At 33.5% G+C, this 17,874-nt stretch overlaps 1 protein-coding gene across 1 annotated transcript; it reads left to right on the top strand.

The window, feature by feature from the left end:
• The first annotated feature begins 6,010 nt into the window (after positions 1-6,010).
• en (engrailed) lies at positions 6,011-14,241 on the top strand. The gene is made up of 3 exons (XM_073990753.1): positions 6,011-8,603; positions 12,465-12,565; positions 13,384-14,241. The coding sequence occupies exons 1-3, from the start codon at positions 7,118-7,120 to the stop codon at positions 13,630-13,632; spliced, it is 1,836 nt and encodes a 611-aa protein (XP_073846854.1). The 5' UTR covers positions 6,011-7,117; the 3' UTR covers positions 13,633-14,241.
• Positions 14,242-17,874: the final 3,633 nt, after the last annotated feature.

The following is a 17,874-nucleotide window of genomic DNA, read 5'->3' as shown; positions in this document are numbered from 1 at the left end:
TATTTTCCCTTTTTTAATTTATTTATTTATTTACTCAATAAAGCTTCTGCTTTTTATTATTTGAAAATTAAAACGTTCGTGTTTTTAGTTATCTCTTTTTCGAAACGCAATTTCGGCGCCTTTACATATATAGTTGTTTCAACCATATCTTTTGTTTTAGGAAACATAATGCCACAAAATATATTGTTGTAGCAACAATATATATTTTCAGATTTTTAAAATACACTATTTTGCTCTTAGATATAATTGCTCCTACAATATCTATTCTCTGCGTGTACAAGGTGGCGCAAAAGTAATCTTCCGAAGTTTTTTGGCTGTAATTTAAAAAAAAAATTAAAAACTTTGATTTTTCTTGTGGATTATTTTTATTTGGTCTTTTAAATTTTTTTTTTACATCAAGTCGAGAGTATGATTTCAGATAAATGACCGCCGCCACAGTTTATTGTCATTTGAGCCCTTTTTATGGCATTTTAAATCACTTTGGCCAAAACTTCCGGCGATAGGTCCTAACATTCTTGGCGGATATTGTCTTTAAAAGCTGAAAGGGTCTGAGGCTTGTTGACATAAACCCGCGACTTCAAAAAGCCCCACAAAAAGAAGTCTGGAGCGCCTCATCACTCATGATTATTTTTGATGAAAAATCATTTTCCTCTTGGTGGTGATAAAGGATGGATTGATCGTATGTTAGCCGCGATTGGCGGTCAGCGTTTAACAGCTGATGCACCGTCTGGACTTTGTAGGAAACATCTTCAAATATCGTACCAAAATTCGCTGTAAAAACCGTCAACTGATACCCATTTGCGTGGCACGTCGTCTGGTCTATGTCGAAGGCGCTTCCGTGACATCCTCGGCTACAGCAGCAATATTCTCTACAGAACGGATACTCCGGGGTCTACCATGCCTGTCAGCATCTCATGTTGTGCCAGTCTCTTCGAAGCGAGCGGCTAAACGTCTGCGACGAAATTCACGTTGTGCCAAAGTCGTTGTGCCGATTATTGGTCAAATAAATAGTCACCAATATTTCGCGTTCTGGAACAGTGTAGCGTAACATTGTTTATCAACGTGTATTTCGCATGTGTTTACTACACAACAGAACTGACATTAGGGGTCAATCGGAGGATAGGAGGATTACTTTTGCGCCACCTTGAACTTTGCGATTAAATAAACAAATTTTGAGTTAGTTCTTATAACACTGTGCAACATTTTTAAGGTGATCTTGTGCAAACACTTCGAACTGATGATTTTTTGAAAGTACACACCCAAACGACAAGAAACCCTAGTTGGGTTTTGTTGTGTCAGATCCAGCTCGGATTTTATGGCCCCATCTAAACATGGTTAAATATTGAGTTTTTAAAGAAATTCGGGGCTATATCTTTGAAACCAATGCGAATCTTCTTCTGACCTCTGAAGCAAATTTGTAGATAAGGACAAGAATAAAATATATGGAGAAATAATGAACTCGATAAACTACATTTATTGCACCAAATTTCAAAATATATGCAAAAATTCCACAATTTGTATACATTTCCCACCGTATCTCCAAAACCGTTAATTTCATCTGGATATTTTCTTTTGGAAAAATATTCCCTGGAATGTAATACACAACTCTTCGGAACATGTCATTGATGTAAAATGCCTCTATGCCGTTGTTTTCAGTACATTTTTCAACGACGATTTAATAAAAATGTCAATACTGTAGTGAAATCCGAAATGCGAGAATAAACTGTTGGTGTGAACTGTGTTTAAAATACGTGTTGTAAAAGATATGATGTTTCAGAATGTTCTAAAGAATTGTTGAGAACTTTATTTGGAAGATTTTTGCAATAGGTTACTTGCTTTAACTCCCAATAATTTAGCCGATACTAACCAGAATTTCAGCAATTATGTAAAATTTTCTATATTTTATAGATTTTGATTACCTAGATAGAGTTTTTCTGATGTGGGTATTTCAAAAGATAAGTTCTACTAGTTTAGACCTACAATATTGCTAAAGACAGCAAGGCCAAATTCCTATTCGTTTCTGAGATAAAGGCTTTATAAATGCAAAAAAGTGTAGATTTAGCCCGGTTTAGATGAGGCCATAAAATCAGAACTGGATCTGACAGGTCAAAACCCAACTAGGGTTTTTGTAGTCTAAATATGTACTTTCAAAAAATCCATACTAGAATTTGTTTGCATTTTCAGTGTTGCATAGTGTAATACTTGTAAAATTTGCGAATTTAGTAAAATAGTGCTTTTTTGCTAGTAATCGGCACCATTTGACCATTGTCGGGATCACAAGTTCCAATAGTCAATACATTGTATTTTAGTAAAGAAATGTTATACGTTTGATCGTTTTTATTATTTTAAATAACAAAAAACCTATTTTTACACAAATTATTATACCCTCAGCCTTTAGGCTAAGGAGGGTATATACACTTTGATACGATGAAAATGTGCCTCATCGAAATAATGGTTTTAGACCCCAAGTATGTTTGGACGAAATGTGTTTCAGACAATTTGGAGTCGATCTAGCCATGTCCGTCCGTCTGTCTGTCTGTCCTGCTGGCTGGAGCGCACGATAACTCTCGAACGGATAAACCGATTCGGTTCAAATTTTGGCTTTCGTAATATTTTGCCCAAACTTAGTTTAAGTTCGAAGATGAGCTACATCGGTCCACTGCTTCCGGTACCTCCCCCACGAAAGTTCGAAAATGTTCGGAAAATTTGTGCGCACGATAACTCTTGAAGGGAGTGACCGATTTGGTCCATGCTTTGTATAGTGTAAACTTTCTACCAGAGTAATGTGAGGTTCCAATATGGTCTCAATAGGTCCACTCCTTCGGGTACCTCCCACACAAAATTTCGGAAAAATTCAGTTTAGGGCCATCTCTCGAATCGCTTTGGTTTTTGTTTTAGCAAGTTGTATTCACTGCCCTCCATACGACGGTACAAGTTTCATCAGGGGCAAGTCCATACTTCCTGAGAAAATAGCATGAAAGTTGCAAAAAACCCCTATGACACCGTGTAAGGTGGTTGGAGCGCAAGATAACTCTCGAACGGATCTGCCGATTCGGTCCAAAATATGGTCTTAGTAATATTTTGTCCAAACATAGTCTAAGTTTGAAGATAAGCCATATCGGTCCACTCCTTAAGGTACCTCCCCCACAAAAGTTCAAAAATGTTCGGAAAAATTGTTCGTACGGTAACTCATGAAGGGAGTAGCCGAATTGGTCTATACTTTACACATCCTGATATATCTACCAGATATAGATCAGGTTCAAATATGGACTATATTTGTCCACTCCATCTGGTACCTCCCACACAAAATTTCGGATAAGTTCACTTTAAGACCTGCTTCCGAATCACTTTGATTTTTGTTGAAGCAACTTGCATTCGCTGCCTCATTTACGATGGTAAAAGTTTTTTAGGGGCAAGTCCATACTTCCTGAGCAAACAGACCGAGCTATAGGTCCTAGAATACTTCAAAACTCTAAATTATGCCCAAATGCCAGAAAGTGACACTATACTATATTCTGACATTCTGGATCAAAGAAAATCTGTACATATCTGCAAGACAAAATGCCACGTAAAAACGAAATGTGCAAATATGTGCAGGATGTTTCGATGGGAATTGGTAAAAAAACTCTTCCCTTTTTATGAAGTGATAAGATACACAGCCCAACTCCATCTTATTCACAACTTTTTTCTTAATTTATTGTAAAAATTTACCTTGAAAAAATCAACAAGTAGGGACATCAATTTTTCAAAAAAAAAAAAAAAACGCGCACTTTATTGGCGATACTGAAAATTGTAAATACGTTTCACATACCTTTCATTACAATTACAAGAAAATATTTAAAGCCCGCTGTTTATTTTGGATATTATCATAATTTCATAAACAACTTAAAAATTGAGACAAAAAAAAACTTCCAAATAGGGTCACTTTGACCTGTTTTTATGTCCACATACTAAACAAAAAACGTATATATTTTTACATAACTACACGCAGTGGGATTCTATAAATAATATTTCACACTATTTAGTGTAAATTTATGAATTAATTTCATAGATTTTTGGCCAGGTTTTTCTGAAAATTGGCCACTGTGCATCACTACAAAAATTTAAAATTTGTTAATTTTAATATAATTACAGGCATGGGCGTAGCCGGAAATAGCTGCCCCCACAGATTCTCCAAAAAAAGTTAACTTGTATGTAAAAAAATTATAAATATTACGAAAAAGAAGCATTTTAGAATTATTTTCATTTTTTTTACAGAAATTTTTAGTTATTTGAGTTCAAATACAAAAGATGCCAACTACTGGTACATACCAAAATTAGGAGCAATTTCCCTATCAATGAATTCAGTCTAGTAGGTATGGACCGGAACTTACTTGTAGGAGGAACAAAGAACTTTCCAACGCACTGTAGATATACTTTCACGGAGTATTTTTTTACAAAATTAATTTTTATTCGCTGAGTGAAATCCCAAAATTATATTATATTCTTACTTGTGTTCATCAATTTTACTTTGTCAAGGACCTTACTTAAATATTTCCAGTTTTACCAAAATCCAATTTAAAAATTAAATCTCTTAATTGAAATGATTTAAATAAAATCAACATTTTTATTATTTTTAATTTGATACAATTTTATCTTTAAACATATTCAATTTAACATACATAAATTTTCAATTGAAAAATTAATTTCTACCAAAACCACACATTTTTGTTAAAAACTCTTAATTAAAAATAACAATCTCAATTGACAGCTTATTTACGTGTGTGTTTTGACTCCATACAAAAGAAACAAAAACAGCAAAAAAATCAACTGTAACAAGCCCATTTTCAATATTGAGATTTTAAAATAAAATCATCACGTTGTATGTTTTTTTCTTCTGTGCCTGAATTTATTTTTTGTCGTTGTTGTTGACATCCATAGCAAACTACAACAACAAGTACGACGACGAAAGCGTTGATTATTCTGACAGACATTCATATGGATGGGATATCCATGGGTCTCTATGCATAATGATGATGATTTTTTCCTGTCAGTCAAACACACGTACACACACCCCTTCGTACATTAATTCACTCACTCCACTCACTCCTTTGTGATACCAAGTTAAATAAACAAGGCAAAGAACCCCACCTTTGCAGAGAATATCATTTACAGTGTGTGAGAGTGTGTGTGAGAAAACAACAACTGCAACAAAGAATGTTGGCTGTGAAAATGCTGAGAAAATTTACTTAAAAGAGTTACACAAAACAGCAGTATATGGAGCATAAACAACAACAACAGCAATCACTGTCCCACGTATCGTATGAGGAATGATGATTACAAAAACAAATGAAGAACTCACACATAACTATGCTCTGCTTGCGCTTACGCTCTGACAATTGTAACAATAACATTATTTGCTTAATAAGAAGAAAATCAACACAGAGTTACAAATCCCCAGAGACTTGAGCAACTAATTTGTGTTCGCGATAGAGTGAGAGAAGAGACGAGTGTGAAATAGAGAGAGAAAGGCAATTTACAAATCCCCAGAGACTTGAGCAACTAATTTGTGTTCGCGATAGAGTGAGAGAAGAGGCGAGTGTGAAATAGAGAGAGAAAGGCAATTTTCAATTTTCTTTGGCTCTTGATGTAACAAGAGCTTTGTATATAATTGAGTTGTTGCCTTGCTAAACGAAGTGGACAACGACGACGACAATTGGGGAGTATGGCAACAGCAACAACAACAACAATAATGGCTGGCAGTTGCTTGTGTGGACCTAACAACAAATAGGGGAATGTTTCACGTTATTTATGCTTATCTCTTTCTCGTTGTGGAGGAAATGAAAGGATTTTATGTGTGCAAAAAGAGTATGACTGTAGTCTGTAATAAATTGAAACTCCTCCCCTTGCGCGATGTTCTGTCTCTTTCTTTCCTATGGGTTTTGTGGAGTGTAACTGAAACAGCGAATTGAATTGATGCTTTAATTTGGGGTTGTTGTTGCCTTGTTATTGGGGATTTCTTAAGAGAAATGTCAGTTGTCTTTTTTAATAAAGTCATAAAGTTTGCTAACAAGCCCATACGGTGTTTTTTTTTGCAAAGAACCAACAACACTTATTGTTGTTGTTGTATTTTATGTTTCTTTTCCTAGCAGAGTAAGCCGTGTAATAACTGGAAGTGGTAGTTTTTTATACTGGGAGTACTTGCGCCGCCAACTGCAACTCTGAAACAAAAATTGCTACAATTTTCCAGCCAACGTCGTTATTTGAGCTGCTAAACAGAAACATTGGCCAAACGTCTGTCAGATTGCAGATGACATCTGTAAGTGTCACACACAGCAATTCAAGTGAGCGCTTAACGTACGGTCGTCGTCGTAAGGAAACAAAAAAACGGAAAATTTATATAAAAATTCAAAGTCAACGGTATTTTTTGAACTTTAAAATAAAAAATTAAGAACAATTTTTTTCGTGGCCAACATCATCATCATCTCATCATCGTTTGCAAACTTCACAAGTCAATCAAAAGACAAATCTCAATTGAGCTGGTGCTATACTCCATCACAGTTGGAAGCCTACCATCACTCTCTCCTTCTCACTCTCACATTTGGTATGGCCAGCCTCCTTGTCTGGCTCATGGAATTGGTATGAGAGCTCAAAGAAAAAGAGACACAATTAAGGGTGTGAGTGCGTACATCGGCTGAATGTGTGTGAGTGTCGTGTTTGCTTTGCTGCTTCAGTTGGTAAAGACGTTAAGCAACTGTGATTAGTTAATTTACTCGTTGACTTCAACGTGAACGGACGTGTCAAAGAGAGTATTACGAATACGCCACAAAACATACAAGAAAAACAAACGGTATTAAAATACAAAAAATAACAAGAAAATTTACGCAAAGTGGATTAAAAACGAAAATTGATTATAACAAGAAAATTATAAGAAAATAAGCACCATTAAAAAATTAAGTGATTAAGTGAAATATTAAGAAAAAGTTATCACAAGAAATTTAAAAGCAATTTAAATGTTTATCAAAATTTAAAACAAGCCAAACAAACCAAAAAAAGTGGAAAAAGTTTTAATTTTTCTCAAACAAAAATTAATTCCCCCACAAAGTCCCACACCCATTTTTGTGTAACCCCACCACAAATGGCCTTAGAGGATCGTTGTAGTCCCCAATCAGCACCATCGCCTCCAGGTCTACCTCAATCGCCACAAACCAACCAGCAAGCTTCTCCCCTGCAGACGCATCAACCAGCCGCCTACTACAATCCGGCTATTTTGGATATGAGTTTGTCACAAACCAGTATTGTTGATCCTGCCACCGCCACAGTTGCTGCTGCCGCCGCCATGTTGCCCCACACAGTTGCCTCCTTGTATCAGCAACAACAATTGCAACATTTGCAACAATTACATCATTTACAACAATTACATCAACAACAATTGGCCGCCGGTGTTTTTCAACATCCCTATGGCCATGACATAAATGGCCAGGCCCGTTTAAGCGTCTCACCTGGTGCCCATTCAACCACATCTTCCACACCAGCCTCCACCATGACCATTAAGGAAGAGGAAAGTGAATCCATAATGGGTGATAGTTTCTCCGGTGACCACGAACAATCCTCCTCGTTCCATCATCAAAATGTCACCACAGAAGATGAGGATGAAGAGTGTGACATTGATGTGGATGTCGATGAAACTGAGGATGAAGATAAGTCGCGCATACCACCACCAGCCCATCAGCAGTCAAGTAAACCAACCTTGGCTTTTTCCATTTCCAATATTTTAAGTGATCGTTTTGGTGGTGTGGAGCACAAAGATGACAGTCCCACAGAAAGACAGACACAATTTCCTCCCACCCATCAACAAGGATCAAGTATTTACCGGCCATTTGATCAATCCCGGGCCGCGACAGCAACTCCCTCAGCCTTTACACGTGTGGATTTATTGGAATTAAGCCGGCAACAACAGGCCGCTGCAGCTGCTGCCACCGCCGCCATGATGATTGAAAGGGCCAATATTTTGAATTGCTTTAACCCAGCAGCCTATCCAAGGATCCATGAAGAAATCTTACAGAGTCGTATGCGTAGAACAGGCGGTCAATTTATGCCCGGAGCTGGTCACAAGCTGATAACAGATCCATCCCTAACATCACCACCACCCACGGGACAATCGGCCTTGGGTTCTTTGTGCAAAACTGTCTCACAAATTGGTCAAACAACTCCAACCACCTCCACAAATGGTTCTAATAATTTGCTGTTATCAACACCACCTGCCTCCTCAACACCATCTGGATCATCAGTGGCCAGTATGACCTCCCCACCACCCTCATTGCCAAATACCTCGTTGAGTTCAACAGCATCCGGATCATCATCAGCATCATCCTCCACCTGCCCCTCATCCGCAGCATCATCATCGTCGGGAAGTTCATCACAAAACTCCTCACCCACCAGCCGTAAAAATCAATCGCCTCAACCCATACCACCACCGTCGGCAATTAGCCGCGACTCGGGCATGGAAAGTTCAGATGATACAAAGTCGGAAACGGGTTCGACAACCAATTCGGAGACGGGTAAAAATGAAATGTGGCCAGCATGGGTGTTTTGCACGCGTTACAGTGATCGCCCAAGTTCTGGTGAGTAAAACTAAATTTTATAGTTTTTTGTTATTTAAATAGGGAGGCCAATATAAGGTTATGTAGATAAATTCAGAAGTTCAGGACCATAAATAGGAATAGCGATATACATAAATTACTTACGAGAAAGTCAAAAGCTCTTCGTTTCGAAGCTAACGAAATCGTTACTTATTTGTTTGTCTCTCTTCAAGCTTTGAGGAGAACATTCATGTCCTTCCTCTTTAAATATTTAAAAATAGAACAAGTAAAAAATCTGTGGGGACATTCACAACAAATTTTTCCCAACTGTAACGTTATTTGATTTCCATTCAAATCAAAAGTTTTTAGTTTAGAAGTTAACGAAATCGCTATATGTTTTCTTCCTTCTCAGAAGAGAAGCTTAATAGTATTTGAGATTCAAAAAATTTCGCTTCTAGCTTTTTGAATATTTGTTACAAAATTGAAATAAATTCCCCATGCAATTTTTTTATATTTACTTTACTTCGTTGCGAAGAAACGAATATCTCTACATGTTTCTCTCTCTATCACTCTTTTCAAATCTTAAAATGGTTATTTCTTATCAAATTTCAAGGCTCTAATTGTCCTACTAATTTTTCCCATATCCGTTGCGGCATTTTCTGTTTTCTCTATCTACATTTTCCAATATTTTTTTGGCAGGATAAAATGTCACTACTTTTGAAGGTCATTTTGACAATATCGCTTAAATTACACCATACATACATATTTCCAATCTTATTGTCGCATAGATGACCTTTATTGTCCCAAAAAAAAGAGCGGCAAAAATCTTTACAAAATGGAAGATAAATGTCCTGCTGTGACCACACAACGGTAACATGACATCAAAAGTGTAAATGTTTGGCCGGCATTCAACGTTTGATGTTATCAGAAGCGGGACACACACATGCATTTTTACTCTCCGGCCAGATGACATTCATGGCCTGTTATCAGCAGTTTGACAAAATATTGAAATATCGTCTCTTCCCCCAACCGAAAAACAAAACAAAAACTACTTAAACGCGCATTGGGATGTTGTTGAATGATGCTGCTTGGGTAGCAGAAGTCAGTCAGTTGTTGTTGGTCTCATTAAGATTTGTGTAAGATTGTCTAGGTTAGGTTTACTTACGTTTTAAAAGCAAGTGCTGAATGATGTGATGGAGAGAGGGGAGGGGGAAGGGAAGCAACGACAAGTTTTTTGTGTGTTTCTTTCATTTCGACACGTGCTTCGTAAGGATTGTAATGCCCCAAAAAGGGTTTGAAATGATATTTTATCACTTGCTTGATTGTGGAGACGACGAGGAGGGAGGGAGGGGATCGCTTGGGGGGATAAGCCGCAAGAGTGGGAAAATTAATTTTAAGTGATTTTTTATTATTTTAAATAGTTTTTTAATAGACAATCAATGACAGATTTATGGCAATGGGAAAATGTTTAGAAAATGGAGGGAAGCAGCAGAAGCTGAAGGAGAAATAAACAGAAAAAAATATGTTTTATGATTTATGTTCTCGATTTTTGTTTGTAAAGCGTGAGGAAATATTGAGAAACAAAGGTTTTTGACTAAAGTGGTTTTTAATAGATTTGGAAATGGAAATTCAATTTTTTATTTAAAAAATATTTCTTTATTTGGAGAATTTTTTCTAAGAACTTTTTTGAGATTTTTAATATCAAAAAATTTTGATTTGAAAAAGTACATTTCTTCATTTTGAAAATTAATTTCCTTTTACTGCTTTTAAAAATTTTGAAATATTCAATTCATTTGAAGCCAATAACAATAAAAATGTCCCTTTACGAAATTTTGATGGATTTTATTTTTCAAAGGTTAAAATTTTGAATATGAAAAAATTGGATTTAAAAAATAATAATTTATGATTATTTTAAAAAATATTTAATTTTTTTTTTTTGAAGAATAATTTTCTAAGAGCTTCTTTGGGATTTAAATATCAAAAAATTTTAATTTTCACTTTAAAAATTATTTTCATTTTATTGCAATTAAAAAATTGAAAATATTCAGAAAAAAAAAATAAATAAAATTTCCCTTTACGAAATTTATTTATTTTTTTTTTTTTTTGTTACGATTCTGAACAACGATTTGAATTAAAAAAAATTAACAACTTTTTCTGTAAAATTATTGGGGATATTTTTCCTTTTATTGCAATTAATAATCAAATCATTTGATGCTTAAAATTGTCAATTTCCCTTAACGAAATTAATTTTCAAAGGGAATACAAAATTTTCCTTTACGAAATAAAATTTCCCTTTTCGAAATTTTGAGGGATTTTATTTTTCTAAGGTAAAGATTTTGAATATGAAAAAATTTGGATTGAAAAAATAATAATTAATAATTATTTTTAAAAAAAATATTTCATTTATTGGAGAATTTTTTTAAGAACTTCTTTGGGATTTTGAATACCAAAAATTTTGAATTTGAAAAAGTATTTTTTTTCCACTTTAAAAATTATTTTCGTTTTATTGCAATTAAAAATTTGGAAATATTCAAAAAATCATTTGAAGCAAAAATTAATAGTAATTTTAAATGTCACTTTACGAAATTTAATGGAATTTATTTATTTTTCTGTTTTTGTTACGATTTTGAACATCTAAAAATTTCAATTTGAATTAAAAAAATTATTAACTTTTTCTGTTAAATTATTGGGTATATTTTTGTCCTTTTATTGCAATTAATTATTTGGAAATATTCAAATTCATCTGAAGCTAAAAAAAAAACAAAAAATCCCTTAACGAAATTTCTTTTTAAGGGAATTTAAAATTTCTCATTAGGATATATTAAAATGTTAATGAAATTTTAAATTCCAAAAAATCTTTGATTCTAAAACTATTAAAAATTCTCAAATATGCCTTGAAAGGAAAATTTCCCTTAAAGGGAAATTTTTAATTATCGTAATATTTTTGAAATTTTAATGATTCTAGCATCTAGAAGAAAAATAGAAGTACTTCAGCTTAAAAACTCAAAATTTCCCTATTGGGAAATTTTAGGAAAATTTTTGTTTTTCACCGGAATTGCTAAATTTCATCGAAAAAACTTAAAGTACACAATAAATTTTAAATTTCATGCAAAAATAAAAATTTCCCTCAAAAAATTTTTTTGATTTTAAGAGATTTTTTAAAAAAAAAAATTTAAAAGTTGAATCATTTGATAAAAATAAAAATTACTCTTTTGAAATTTTTAATTTTTTTTTAAAGAAAAAAATAAATAGTTTACAAAAGTAAAAAAGCTGAAAATTAGTAAAAATTTCAAATCTTAGAAAAATTATAATTTGGTCATTTTCATTTTCATTATAATTTAGATTTTAATTTTTTTTTAATAGTTATTTTTTTAATTCGTAAAAGTTCTCAATTTAAAAGATATAACCTCAAAATCATCGATTGCAGCTTGAAACTAACTTTTGCACTACTCAAAACACCTGTTTTAAGCATTTTTGAGCCTTTTTGTTCCACCACCCCCTCTCCCCCCACTTTTGTTGCTCCTTTCCCTTAAAAATGTTTTCAAATGAAAAAAGCCACTTCCTCCATGACAGCTGTCATCATTTATTGTCAACTGTGAATGGCGTCGGCATTGTTTAAAAGCCAAAACGTTTTTGTTTACTTCTTTAGCATTTCTTCTACTTCTATGGACATTTGTTAATAAAATAATCATTATTAGAAACGAATTGCAATGTTATGACAATTTCGAATTAATATTCAGCGGACATCTTCAGGTATCTCCCACTCAATTTTGTGAAATTGTGAATTATGACAGGTTTACTTTGATTGCAAAGGAATTCAAGAAATTATTGATATCATTATAAATATTGACTTGGAATTTTATATTAATATTTATTTTCTTTTTTGTGTTGTTTTCCTTTTAGGACCCCGTTACCGTCGCCCCAAACAACCCAAAGATCCCAAAGCGGCAGATGAAAAACGACCAAGAACTGCATTCTCCGGTGAACAATTGGTCAGACTTAAAGTAAGTATTTTGAAAATAAATAAAATAATATATATTTTTTAAATAAATAAAAACAGGGATATCACAAAAATATTAAAAATTAGGCTTCAGTTTAAGCTATGCTTAACCTAACCCCAAAGAAAACATTAAAAAAATAGAAAATATTTCAACCCTTAGAAAAAAAATTCTAAAATTATTTCAAAATTTAATTTGAGCAACCTTCATTTTCATAATTTGCCTTGTGAAGAAAATATTTTCATTTTTTTCAAAACTATTGTTAATTGGCTAGCTAAATTTTCCAAAATTTCGAACCTCAAGGCCATGAATAATTCATGGCTCATTTTAAAACGTAAAGGACAAGGGAGACAAAAAGAAGTAGAAAAGCAAGTCATTAAGCAGACCCAACATATGCTCACTAATAAGCAAGGACATTTAAAAAAAAATCATACAACAACTACGAATATGCCTGTGTGTGTGTTTTGTATATATTTTGACTACTCATAACGAATTGAAAATTTATGAGTGTTTCGCATTTTCCACTTTTTGTTTTTTGTCTATTTCTTTGACTCAAAATATTTACATCACCACCTAGTGTAAGCTGGCAACCAGTTTTTATCCATTTCTTGTGATATCCTGCTTGTTTTCAAAACCACAACTAAACGCCTTTACAAGAAACAAAAACAAGCGCTTTAAGAAAAAGGAAAACCTATTCTTCTACGTTTTCTTTTCCAAAGGGATTTGTGTTTATTGTCTGGCAATTAGTTGTGGTCTGCTCTCTCAAAACCACCTTAAATAATTGATTTACTAACGATTTGCCTTCTCTTTCTTTTTCATTGCAGCGTGAATTTAATGAAAATCGCTATCTAACTGAAAGGAGACGCCAACAATTAAGTGCTGAATTGGGTTTAAATGAGGCCCAAATTAAAATCTGGTTCCAAAATAAACGTGCCAAAATCAAGAAGTCAACTGGCACCAAAAATCCTCTGGCTTTGCAATTAATGGCCCAGGGTTTGTATAATCACACCACAGTGCCACTAACCAAAGAGGAAGAAGAATTGGAAATGAGAATGAATGGACAAATTCCATAAATTTGTAACAAAATAACCAGAAAACAGATTAGTGCAATACCTTCAAAATGTACATAGAGTGTCTCCTGATGGAAGGAAAGAAAGAGAGACAAGCCGCAGAACAAAACAAAAAACAAAATTGTAAATTTCCGTTCTATAATTTTAAAATAGCAAGTTTTAATTATTGTGATATAGTTATTGTAAATCTATTAACAAACTCCAGGCTTTCTGTAAATTTATGCAACATCTTTGAAAATATAAACAAATCTAACCCCCTCTCCCCGTAAATTTAAACAAAATTTCCATAATCTTTAATTTATTACCAAATGATTAACAAGATCTATGGAAATTTTTTTATTGTGTATAAAAAAAGAGCATCTGATTTGAAGACAGACAGCAAACAAGAAGAAGCAAACGTGAGTTGAAAAAGAAGAACTTAAAACTCCTCAACAAAAACTCTCACACAAACAAGTATTATTTTTTTCGTTGTCAAATTTTATGTATATTTAATTTTATAAGCTATCATATTAACACTATGCTATATAAACATAAAACAACAACAAAAACAACACCCTTTACAAGTTATAGCTTATACCATAATTAATGAAAATAACAAAAAACACATAAAAACAATGTTATTTTTCTCTCTCTGATAGTATTGTAAAGTTGATCTTCAAAAATATTAAAACAAGAAACTAACACTTGACTTCTTCACATGTACATAAAATAAAATATAACAAAATACATAAATTTTTTGTTTAGTGTTTATTATGTAAATTTTAAGTTAATTTATTTCATTTGTGTGTATTATATATATTTTTAGTTAATGTAATTTATATAATTATTATTTTAAGTTAGTTCTTTATTTTATGTTTAATGTTTTGTTATTATTTTAAGTCCATAGCATATAGAGAAAAGTGAAAAGAAAACAAAAAGCATTATTAAAAGAAAATTAAATATTGAAAACAACAATAAAAAGCTAAAATATTTAAATACCAAATATTATGAAAAAAAAAAAATAAATCAGACTTTTTATTATAATAGGGAAAAATAATGGGAAATGTATTCACATGGAAATATCGTACAGAAAAGTCGCAACGGCGACGCCTGACTCGTTTGAGACTCAAGGAATGGTCGATTTTTATTTATTTTATTAAATAATCTGCTCACCTCAACATAAATAATATAAAAAAAACATAAATTTTATTGCAGGGTAATTTATGTATGTTCGCTGATGATGAGTGCTTGTTATACAATTTCTCGCATAATCGCAGTGCTGTATTAAAGACGCAAATTGAATATGATTCTGATTCAATCTCAGAATTTGTACGTGTTAATAAATTTTTCCTAAATTCTTATAAAACTAAACTAAATAAAGAGATGTCAGTGTATTTATGTACAGTATGAGAGAACTTGTATCTGTCATCAAAAAACGAAAAACTGCATTCTTAGGACACATCATGCGACATGAATGGTATAAACTCCTGCAGGCAATACTTAAATGACCATTGAAGGATGGCGTACCAGAGGCAGAAAAGAGATGACTTGGATAAAACCCATAGAAGACTGGACAAATATCACCAACACGGCTAATCTTCTCAGTATATCAAGAAATAGAAGCAGTTTTGAAAGAATTGTCTATAATTTATAAATGTCATGAAAAAACAAGTAAGAAAAGTCTATAGTCGGACAGGGCCGATCATGTGATACCCTACACCACTACCCTGCGAATTAGCTTTCAGCAAATCAAAATTCCTTTTGGACATTTAAACTCATTGAAAGAAATAACTTTTTTGAGTCTGCAACCTTATCACATTAAGTTTAAATAATAATATAATAATAGTTCCACAAACATCCCAGAAGTGACAGGGAGTGCACAACGATTCATATTACACCAATGATATGGGTCCTACTGTTTATCGCCGAGTCCGAAAGGCACGTCTGAAGACACCACCTGTAGATAAGTTTTACGTGGCTGAAATACTCAGAAAATTTCGCCAACTTTTCTGAGGGATATTTTGCCATCGTCGGAAATTTGATGTTTGAAATGGCTGACATTTTGTATTCGTCTTCATATAGCTCCCAAGGCCAGTACCTACCGATTTTCTGTATTTTGAAGGTTATGGTCTCAATATCCCTCCAAAATGGCTAACATTTGGTATTAAGTCTACGTTGGGGGTATTAAACTTTCCACCTGAAATTTGTCGGTATAGGTCTAGGCGTTCATATAGCTCCCATAGAACGATAGCTCCTCATTTTCGATATTTTGAAGATTGTGGCTCTGGTTACAGATTTCTCTATTTTATTGACTTGTCTGAAGTGAATTTCAAACAGAAAAAATTTACACATAAACATTTTCGAAGGTATTATTGAAGTATATGTTGCTTACATAAATTTTCCATATGCAAAAAATAATAATTGCATCTGCATTATTTATACATTTAGCTATTTTTTACATATGTGATATATTTCGATTGGAATTTATTCAGAAGCCAAAAATATGCCCAGTCCCAAAATTTGACAAAAATAGGTGTTGCATAAAATTCCGCTGTCTACATATCATTGAGCTAATATTAATCGGGGTGCACTCATTGATATGAGAGAAGGGTCTCTTGTCCCTACTGGGATGTTTGTGGACCAATTATATGTTATACATATTTAATAAATATTCTTAACTTGGAAAATTGGCGTTGTTTAGCCCCTTCAGCTACATGTTTAAATTTTGGACAAATGGACAAGTAATACGCTAGGGCTCCACGCAATTTGCAAAAACTGGGAATTTCTCAGTCATGATAGGGACAATTTGTAGCATCGGAGGAAGATGCGGTTCTCTTCACAAAACTCATTATATACTAGGTAGTAGGCCCGTTATCAAGCACGCATATTATTGGAGAGGTTAGTAGTTACTTTTCCATATTTAGGCGACTTTGCCGGTATATGCCCTCCAGGAATTCAAATATGGACCAAAATCAGATCATCATCCAAATTTGTAGGCATCTTCTTCGACCTAAACCCCTACCTGGTGCAAAATATCGTGACTATTGGGCTATAGTTGCGACCACTAGTGTGTTATGATTACACTACAAGCAACAAATTGGATATATTAGGCTGTAACTCTGTTATCTGAACACGTAAATCAACATAATTGGTATCAATGGAAAGGCCAAGCGGTGGCCTTCCAAATATATCTTTACGTGGGCGGAATGTGTCTTGCAGGAATAAAGATATAACCGGTATATTACAAATGTTCACAATTTTCACACAAAAGTTTTGGTCCATTTGACCCTCTAAACATCATCCGATCACCATCTCAAATTGCAAGTATCTTCTTTGTCATATACTGTTACCTTGTTCGAATTTTTTTTTCGGCGATCGGGCTATTATTGCGACCAACAGAGCAGCTACAAAATCGGATAAAAATTATGTTTTTGGTTCATTTCACCCGCTAAATATTTCACGGTCATCACCAATAAGAATAGGGATCTATTCTGGTCTGAACCCGACCTCCATGCAAAATTTCGTGACGATCGGTCCATAATGGCGGCCTGGAGCGTGTTTACAATTTATAATGGACAGACACACATCTCAAAATCGCTTTATCTCGTCGAGATATGAAGATTGGTATACCACATTGGGGGTCTCCGACGAATATTACGCGGTGTTACATGAATTTTTCCCAAAACAAACTTATAATACCCCTCCCCACATAGTGGTGTAGGGTATAAATATCACATTTGTAATCTACATATGTAATTGAAATGAGATATGCTACAATTGTATGGTCGCTTATATTCGAATACCGATTTTGCAAATAAAGAAAGAAGGTGCAAATCTCATATTCGTACACCCCTCAAAAATGAATAATATATTTATTTATTCTTTATTTTATATGCAAATATGAAACAATTGATGGGAATTACTATAACGAAGAAAGATTAAAAAAATGTTTTAATTTATTCCGTCATTTAGTTATAGATGGCGCCTGTGTGGGTAGCAAAGTTCGTATTCGTACATCTGGAACCACTATACATTGTATTTGTGGTATTTAAGGAAAGTACCATTACGTAACGAAATTTTTTAGTTTCTACTTTGTAACAAGTGAGCCAAGACTATGTGATACCCTACACCACTACCGTTGTGCATTAGATTTGACTGGTAAAATTCAAAATATTAAAATTGGGATAGCTTATCGCCTTTGCTCTGAATGTCTTCATTAATACAGGTAAATTTTGTTGAAAATCATTTAAGTGCATCGTCAGTACA

This window comes from Musca autumnalis, unplaced genomic scaffold (genome assembly GCF_047663935.1).
Source record: "Musca autumnalis isolate F117 unplaced genomic scaffold, ASM4766393v1 scaffold_5, whole genome shotgun sequence".
Classification (NCBI taxonomy): domain Eukaryota; kingdom Metazoa; phylum Arthropoda; class Insecta; order Diptera; family Muscidae; genus Musca; species Musca autumnalis.
Note: the sequence above shows the minus strand (reverse complement) of the source record. Positions and strands in the feature narration are given on the sequence as shown.

Excerpts from the sequence above, each read along its gene's own strand:
- en (XM_073990753.1), top strand. The coding sequence starts at position 7,118 with ATGGCCTTAGAGGATCGTTGTAGTCCCCAATCAGCACCATCGCCTCCA. Across the intron at positions 8,604-12,464 it reads CAGTGATCGCCCAAGTTCTG|GACCCCGTTACCGTCGCCCC; the intron begins GTGAGTAAAACT and ends TTTTCCTTTTAG. Across the intron at positions 12,566-13,383 it reads AACAATTGGTCAGACTTAAA|CGTGAATTTAATGAAAATCG; the intron begins GTAAGTATTTTG and ends TTTTCATTGCAG.